Raw genomic sequence first — 9377 nt, 5'->3', positions numbered from 1 at the left:
GGGTCACATAACTAGGAAGTATCTGAGGTCAAATTTGAACCCAGGACCTCCTGTCTCTAGGCTTCTTAACTGTCCCCATTCTTTCTTATTATCCCTTTCTCCTACCCCTTCTTCCACTCCATCTCCTTCATTATTCCTCTCATTTCATTAACCCTCTTAACCTCCTTCTTTCACTCCTTTCTCTTTCCTTTTTTCTTTTTGCCTCCAACTGATGTTTAGCTCCATGTAAATCAGTAGTATATGACAGCTAAAATGACAAAGATAATCTTGGATTGCATTAATACAAATGTCCAGAGAGAAGAAGGAGATATTCTCATATATTCTACCCTGATCAGACTACATATAGAATACTGTGTCCACTTCCAAGCACAATCTTTATGAAAATGGACTATCTATGCATCAGAAGAGCGTTAGGAGATGGGAATAGGTACACTTCTACAGCAAAATACATCTATTACATAAACCCTCTTACTTTATAATTGGTTATTAGTGGAGAAGGACTTGTTTGCCATGCTGTGTATATCTTCCAGATACATGAAGCTTATTTAACCTAAGCCATCTCTTCTAACTAATGAATTGGATGTCCTTTTGCCTTTTTATGGAATTTTATCTCAACTCAGGCTCCAAAGACATTACCACCTATAAAAGAGTTTAATTTATAGCAAAGAAGCACACATCCTCCAGTCTTAGAATTTATCTTTTTACTGTACAAAGGAACTTTACAGATGAAGCCAAATAAAGATAACAGAGAGAGTCACCCAGGACATGACAGAATAATAAAACTTACAAAAATTTTCTATAATTACACCAGTACCGCATAGAGTAAATGATCCAGTTCACTACCATAGTGAATTGAGCACTAATTATAGCACATTTATTGGGATTGGTCTTATAATGGTATTTCTCTTGTGTATAAAGGATTGTAAATGTATATTCATTTACTAGAAACTCTTAAAGCCACAGAGAAGAAACATCACCTTTGGCCTCTTCTATGATGGCTGTTTGTACCTGAAATAAAACTCACAACCCTAATAGTGTAAACACTAATGGGCATCTTTTTTTTTTTTTTTCTGAGGGAAGGAGTCCAAAAACTGTGATTTCATCCATTTGAGGAACCCCTTGGATAGAAAGGCCATCTAGCCTATGTCAGAGTTAGTACTTGAATTCAAATTATCTTGATTTCAATATTGGCTCTTGATTCACAATACCGTGTCTGAAACCTTACCATCTTTACAAAAGATGTTTTCAGGATATTTTTTTAAAAGATTCCATCTTGTTAATACAAAATAAAATGTATCAAAAAATTTAAAAACAAGATACCAGGCAAACTACCAAGAGACAGTTAATATAAATTATTCTCAAAAATGTATTCCGGTTTGTGATCTTCTTTGGAGGAGATTTTGATGGAAAATTATGCTTTTCTAGTTTTCAGTTGACTAGGAATATTTATTTTACATATGTACAGACAATGCTAATCTATATATACATCTTGAGGAACCACTCCAATCATTATACTTCAACAGACCAGTGAAAAACAATACTTCATAGGTAGCAACTTTCACTTTGGCTTCCTGCCAATGGGAAGAAAAAGGAAAGGCAGATGTTTCTCTCCATGTGTTCACCATGTGCAGGAGGGAGAGTCTGAAGTCACAGCATGTTGTTTTCCTAGTGGAATGATGAGCAATAATCAAAGGTTGACTGATAAATAATGTCTTTGGTTGAATTGACAGCTACACTTTTGATTTCAGGGCATCTACCAAACTGTAAGAACCTTTGTGGTTGGCTTTTCTTGCGAAGTAGATGACCATCCCAGTGGCTGGAATTATCAGGGAGGATAAGCAAAATAATGCAAGAAGTTGAGGAGAAAAATATTTAGGCATTTCTGGAAAATAAAGAAAAAAATGGACATCGATTACAAAAATAGTAGTGGCATTAAGGAAGAATAGAAATAATTTCCCACCATAAAGTCAAGGAAAATAATGATCCAGACCAAACAATTAAAATAAATTCAGCATTGAAGACTGAGGAATTCTGATCACTGATTTAAATTCCCAGTTGGTTTTAGCAGCAGAAACTCAACCTATTTGTTTAATATTGGTGATTGTTATGACAAGGGTAACAAGAGGATGATTCCATTAATTGGGAAGATTCCTTTGTATAATGAGAGCAATCATGGAATTTTAGCATCTATCTATGAGAACACCAATGGATGGGATGAAGCAAGAGTAGTTTATACCTTCTGTATTCCCTTTTATATTTGGGGCTAGACATTTTCACTAGAGTATCAGTGTTCAATCATCATGAATTGAGAGGTACCATCGGAAATGCAGGAAGACAGCAAACACCTTTCAGCAGCGTTCTATAAAACCTATGTTCTTGAGCTGTGCCCCTTTTCTGAGATAGGCACAATATTTCAATATCAGTAATGGCTATTTTTAAATGAACTGGATTTCTTTTGCCATCCCCTCCATGCTGCCCTTTGTTCCTGTATATTTGTCTTCCCTGTTAGGGTCTTCTGACTATTAGAGGTGGCTAAATATAGTGCATGGAAGGATCAAGGGGCCAGGTTTGGGGGTAGGAAGACCTTCTTTCAAGTTTCTAACTTAGTTATTCTATAAACCTGAGCAAGTCACATGAGCTCTCTGTGTGCCTCAAACAACTCTCTAAAGCTATTAATTCTCCAATGAATAGCTGATCTGCTACTATGGGTGGATTTTCCACCTTAGGAATTCCTCTCAATGATGAAATCCTAGTATGAGAAGGAAGAGATGAATTCAAATCTACTCTCGAACACGTATTAGTTGCATAACTCTGGACAAGTTACTTAACCTCTGTTAAGTATAAGGGGTTACTTAACCCCTTATAAATGGGACTTTTGATAGTGTCTACATCTCGGGGTTTTTGCAAGGATAAAAAGAGATAGTCCTTGAGAAGTGCTTTGCAAATGACAAAATGCTAGCTATTATTACAACTCTGTCATTTTACAGATGATCTCCTGGGCAATGAGGTGGTAGAGTGAGTAGAGTACTAGGCTTGGAGTTAGGAAAAGCTGAGTTCAAATAGAGCTTCAATTCCTAGCTATGTGACCCTGGCCTCGGTTTCCTCATCTGTAAAATAAGCTGAAGAAGGAAATGGCAAACCACTCCAGTTTCTTTACCAAGAAAACCCCAAATGGGATCAAAGAGAGTTGGATGCAATTGAAATAAATGAACACCAACAATAACAATAAAAATTGAAAACTAGAGTAGTAAAAGTGATTTGTTCATGGTAGGCAACTGGGTAGCATAGTGGACAGAGCACTGCATTTGGTGTCAGGAAGGGCTGACTTCATGTCCTACCTTAGATCCTTACTCTGTATCCTTGGGCAAGTCACTTAACCTCTACATGCCTTAGTTTACTCATCTATAAAATAAGGGAGTTGGACTTGATGTCTTTAATGGTCCCTTTCCAACTCTAAACTTAGGATTATGATCATCCAGTAATATCAAGATTTAAACTCAGCTTTCCTCTCACCTGACTCCAAATCCATGTGACAGATTAATCTGCATTTATAAACTTTCTATCTTTAGTCTGCTTTTTATAATTAATCAGATGGTCCCTCACATAATCTTGAATATTGGCTGGTGATAAAAAACCTAACATTATAAAAACATCTGAAGAGATCTGTGGTCCAATGGAAATTATTTACATTTTAACCTGAAATACTAGTCAAATGGCTCCACATAGAACAGGATTTACACCACTTGCATAAATTCAAGTTAAATTTAGATGAAATACTTCACAAGTGGGGTAAGCGAGCTAGAGGAAAGCTATGTATATGCTAACCAGAATGGCCAGATTCACACTGGCAAAGTGAAATGAGTTAATTATTCAGGTAGGTAAAGCAAAAACTTCATCCTACAGTACTCCCAAAATTGCCTCAAATCTCCACTTGTCTTTTTTCTGGTCTAGGTCAATTATCTGTATTGGACCCTTCATTATGGTTAGTTACCAATGTTAGCAAATTAAGGGTAAGAGCATTTTTCTCTCATTAAGCTTTCTTTGAATTTACCAAGCATTATTCTTTTTTTTTTAAATTTTGTTTCTATTTCTTCAACGTTTATTTTATTTTGATTTCCAAACTCTCTCCCTCCTTCCAATCCCTCCTGCACCCATTGAGGAAGCAGAAAATAGGATACCCATTATACATTTGAAATCCAAGCATTATTCTTTGATTTTCTTTTTGTTTTCCTCTCAAGTATATAATATGCGCCCATATCCCATAAATATAATCCAAATAAGCAGCTATGTCTATTACCAGGGCAACGTTAGAATGTCATGTTCCATTGGCTCAGCAAGTAAAAAAAAAACCTGAAGGTTTCTGAACATCCTTTCTTTGAGAATATGTCCAACCTACTGTCATAGTCCATTTAACCAACTAAATTCAATTGGCAACATGCAAGTTATTTACATGACCCAGACAAATTTAGAGTCAAAAATGATTTTGCCCAAGCTATTTATTTGTATCATCCAAATCCAAGTATTTTAAGCCAAATTAAATTTGGGACCTGAAGAACTATGCAGCTAATTGAGAATATCTCATTTGAGAATGACAAATATGATAAGTATTTCATTAGATAAAGTAATTAGAAAAGAAGACAACATAAGAAAGAAAAATAAACTAAAACCAGGAGATGTTAGGTCATGTTTTTAAATGAGAAAAATTGGAAAATTCTTAGGAGCTCAATTTAATGGGCACTTTATGGAGTTTAAAATGGCCTGACCATTGGGGAAAAAACAGAACATCATTTGGAATGAGGGAAAGAACTCCTACCTATAACTGAGATCTCAATCTGTCCAGAGTCATTTCCAACTTCATTGGAAACATCGATTACATACACTCCTGTGTCATCGGGAGTGACATGATATAAGGTAAATGTTCCATTCTTTGAACACATAGTCACTTCATTGTCCACATCAACTTTTTTGAGGACAATCACTGCAGGAGGATGACTAAAAGTTTTGCATGTAATGGTGACATTTTCCCCTTCGTGAACAGTTCTAGATGGATGGATGAGTATTGTTGTGTTTCGAGGAGGTACTGTAATGACAGAAAACACAGGGTAAAGTTGGCTACAAATCCATAGAAATTTTTTTTTTTTTTTTTTTATTTTAAACCCTTAACTTCTGTGTATTGACTTATAGGTGGAAGAGTGGTAAGGGTGGGCAATGGGGGTCAAGTGACTTGCCCAGGGTCACATAGCTGGGAAGTGTCTGAGGCTGGATTTGAACCCAGGACCTCCTGTCTCTAGGCCTGACTCTCAATCCACTGAACTACCCAGCTGCCCCCTCAAATCCATAGAAATTTAGTTGTTTATAAAAACATTTTCTGTCTTTCCTCGCCTTAAGCTTAATTTTCTTTAACTAAAAAAAGGCTGGTAATTAAGATTTTCAAGTACTGGAGACAGCTGCTGCTATCAAAGATTCATCATGACTGATGTCTGTTTCTGGTTACTTTTCTTTAGAGCTAGAAACAGGGAAGAGGTCATTTTGGCTAGCCCCTCATTATACAGAAAATTAAACAGAGCCTGGGAGGGATTTAATAACTTGTTCCTATTCAAATAGGTAATAAAGAGCAGAGTTAAGCCTTTCATATCAAATCCAATGCTTTTCCCACTCATTTAACATGCATGGAAAGAACTGGACTGTAGAGCCCAAAAGAATTCCTCTCTGGTTTCTACAAGAACAGGAGAGAAAGCATTTTTCACATTGTTGAGCTCAGGTTCAAGTCCATGATTCAAGAGGTCCTGCATGCCTCATGGTCACTCTCTCCTCTGTCTCTCTTCCAAGATTGTCAACAGTGAAGCAGTGGCATACAAAGCATGGAGGTCCCGCCCCCCAAACAATGGTGATAACTACTCATTCCTAATTTAAAACCTCTGATTTTACTTTGTGCTTTAGTAATCAGGCAGCCACTGGATTAACTGGACTCATTACCCAGTTGATCAGTTTGGGAAACTAACAAGCAGCAAACTATGATGGGAGGTGTGTGCCCTAATGGATAATATGCCAAATTCAGAGCCCCAAAGATCCAGGTTCTAATCCCATCTTTGACACTTTCTAATTCTGAGATACTGCAAATTTCTCTGAACCTCAGTGTCTACACCTGCAAAATGAAGGGGTAGAACTAGATGACTGTGAAGGTCCCTTCTAGCTCTAGAGCTATGTATGAAAGTTATTACTTCTGAGATTCAGAATCATAATCAAAGTGAAAGGGAAGAAGCCAAGAACATTAAAAAATTCAAAATGGCCAAATCTGAATCAGGCATTTATTAGTGGTCCCTGAAAACTTAGGGCAAGGGTGAGAGAAAAAGAAAAAAAAATCCTGTTTATATTTTTAATTGTTTAAATAAAGAGGTTGTGGGGGAGGCTACAGGTATAGAATATTGCAGGCATACTTTCAGATGAGAAAACTATCAATATTGGATTTACTTAATTGCTTTCTTTTTTTTTACAAGAGAATTGGGAGGGGGTAATCTAGAAATATTTATAATGTAAAAAAAAATGTCAAAATGAATTTTTAAAAAAAGAAATAACAGATTGCATTTGTATTGTGCTTTTATAGTTAACAGAATGCTTTACTCATAACTACCCTATGAAGTACGTGGGCTGTGAATAATGATAGCAAGCATTTATTTAGTATTTTAAGATTTGTAAGTAAAGCACTTAACAAATATTATATTATTTGATACTCATAACACAGCCCTTGGAGGTAGGTGTGATCCCCATTTTGCTGATGAGGAAAACAAGGCTGACAGTTTAAGCAAATTGCCAAGAATCATATAACTAGTAAGTGTCTGAGGCTGGTTTTGAACTCAAGTCTTTCTGACTCTAAGGCCAGAGCTTTACCCACTGGACCATCTAGCTGCTTCATGAGGAAAAGCATTTTTATTCCTATCTTGTTGATGAGGAGACTCAAAGAATTAAATGACTTACACAAGGTCATAGGACTAGTAGGCATAAAGGAAGGGCTCATTTTGTCAATCAACTCGTGCAAACAGTACTCATCCGTGAAGAAGCACTGTAGAGGCTCTCATAAATTATAATTAGGTATGTGAGCAGATTACTGTGAGAAAACTGACAGAGGTAGAGGGAAGAATACTAGAGCTGGAGTCCAGGAGACTTGAGTTCAAATCCCACCTCTGACACTTACAAGCAACGTGATACCAAAGCAATCACTTGAACCTTCTGAGTCTTAATTTCCTCATCAGTAAAATGAGGTAGTGGGAAGAAATGTCCCCTCAAGCTCTAAATCTAAAAAATAGAGGTCCACATCCTCAGCTTATGGGAAATCAATGCATATACATGAAGAGAGGTCAATGATTTGGGTTTCTCTGAAGTCTACTAATTTTTCAGGCACTTGTCGCCTCTTTTTTTTTCATCAGAATAAGATCGGATGGGCTCAACAATGCAAGACGGGACTGAAACCTTTGAGGGAACATTTTGATGGCATTTCTATGGTGTATAAATTTTCTCCTCAAGGGTCCATGATAAATATCCTGAAAAGAGGCACTCTGGAAAAATAGTTACTACATATTCAGAGAAAAGACTTTCTCCACTGGAAGCAAGGTGGAGGAGTCTTTTGGATCGGAACTCTTCCCTCTTTCTTTTCTATTGACAGCTTTGTGAGGCCTGGTCAAACACTTGGCCAGTGCAAGTCCTTGGAGACCAAGGATGCATTAATACAAGTCTCTAGGGTGGAAAAAAAATAGATGGCAATCCCCTACTCACTAATGATTTATTCCAACTCTCTGGCAATCCTCCATATGATATAACAGATGTGCTTCATTATTCTGGGAAATCTTATGAAGTAACCACAAAGAAATGGAATTGAGCTCCACCCCACAGACTTCCACACACATTCTCCAAACACAAAATATCCTTTTGAAATACATGGTATTATTTTTTAAACAATGGCCAAAGAACTAACCTTTAACATCAAGCATTAGGCTTCGAACTTCTGATCCACCCTCATTTTTAGATTCACATTCATACATTCCAGCATCCTCTAACTGGGCTGCATGAATGATATAAGTGCCAGCTGTAGATTCGAGTTCTGTTTCTCCCCACTCTGTTTTCTTCCTCAGGATCATTTGAGATTTTGGAACATCCCCAGATGTGCAGGAAATACTAACTGAGTCTCCCTCCTTGACGCTATCAGAAGGGAAAGCTACAAGGCTTATTATGTCTTTGGGACGCACTGCAAACAGAATAAAAAGGCAAATGTGAGGTAGCAGTTAATTCAATACGAGTCTAATGAAGCACACAAAAGGTCTGGTAGCAGCCAAGATGCTAACCTTTACTATTTGCCTGAACAATTTAAAGATAAGGCTAGGACTGGCCTGGACACCTTTGCTGTAGCTGGCAGCCTGAGATACCTTTATAATGGTGGGATTTGTTTCATCTTCAACTAGATTAGAGACTTTCTAATTAAAGAGTCCTCATCTTTCTTAATGATTTCTTGAATCTCTCCCATTGCAGCAGCTAGAAAAGTTCTAAGTACATTTTAGATGCTTGATAAATATCTATTGAATTAAATTATGAAAGAGCACAATACGTTATCATTTTACATTTGTCTTTACCATCTCCTAGGAAATTCAAGGGGCCCTGGGAGACTTCAAGAATGAATTTGGACCTGCTAAAATCCCCACTGAGATTCAAGAGAAGTTAATGACTTACCATGGGTCTATAAGCATAATAGAGATGATCAGAATATGTTATTATATAATTAGTATGCTATGTATAAATACTATATAACTAGTATATAATGCTCAGCTAGGGCTGAGCACTACATGAGGCAAATATTTTGAATGACAGCCAAGCATCTTGGAAATTATAGTTTTTTCTCCCTTTTAGATTTTAGATTGAAAGAGGATGAGGCCAAATCCCAAGGGATTTGAGATTTGGAATTGGGAATATGAGGTCAAGAGAATATGGAGGTCTCATTCCATGAGATTTGTTATAAAAAATTGGGGATATGAGGTCAAGAGAGGATGGAGGTCTCATCCCATGGGATTTGGGATAAAAAATTGAGGATATGAGGTCAAGAAAAGATGGAGGTCTCATCCCATGGGATTTGGGATAAAAATGAGAGCTATGAGGTCAAGAGAGGATGGAGGTCTCATCCCATGGGATTTGGTATTATAAATTGGAGATATGGTGTCAAGAGAAGATGGAGGTCTCATCCCATGGGATTTGGGATAAAAAATTGGGGATATGAGGTCAAAAAAAGATGGAGGTCTCATCCCATGGGATTTGGGATTATAAATTGGAGATATGGTGTCAAGAGAAGATGGAGGTCTCATCCCATGGAATTTGGGATAAAAAATTGGGGATAT

At 37.0% G+C, this 9377-nt stretch overlaps 1 protein-coding gene across 1 annotated transcript in view; it reads right to left on the bottom strand.

Annotated features, from left to right (window-relative positions):
• Positions 1-686: 686 nt before the first annotated feature.
• VCAM1 (vascular cell adhesion molecule 1) overlaps positions 687-9377 on the bottom strand; it is a 16998-nt gene continuing 8307 nt past the window's right edge. The window contains exons 2-4 of the mRNA XM_044675495.1: positions 7970-8239; positions 4814-5080; positions 687-1882 (exon numbers count right to left, since the gene is read on the bottom strand). Coding sequence (XP_044531430.1) covers positions 1731-1882; positions 4814-5080; positions 7970-8239 — 689 coding nt within the window. The 3' untranslated portion in view covers positions 687-1730. The remainder of the gene's footprint in view (positions 1883-4813; positions 5081-7969; positions 8240-9377) is intronic.

The sequence above is a fragment of the Gracilinanus agilis genome, chromosome 4 (genome assembly GCF_016433145.1).
Source record: "Gracilinanus agilis isolate LMUSP501 chromosome 4, AgileGrace, whole genome shotgun sequence".
In the NCBI taxonomy this organism is placed as follows: domain Eukaryota; kingdom Metazoa; phylum Chordata; class Mammalia; order Didelphimorphia; family Didelphidae; genus Gracilinanus; species Gracilinanus agilis.
The sequence above is the reverse complement of the archived record's forward strand: the minus strand, read 5'-3'. Positions and strand labels throughout refer to the sequence as shown.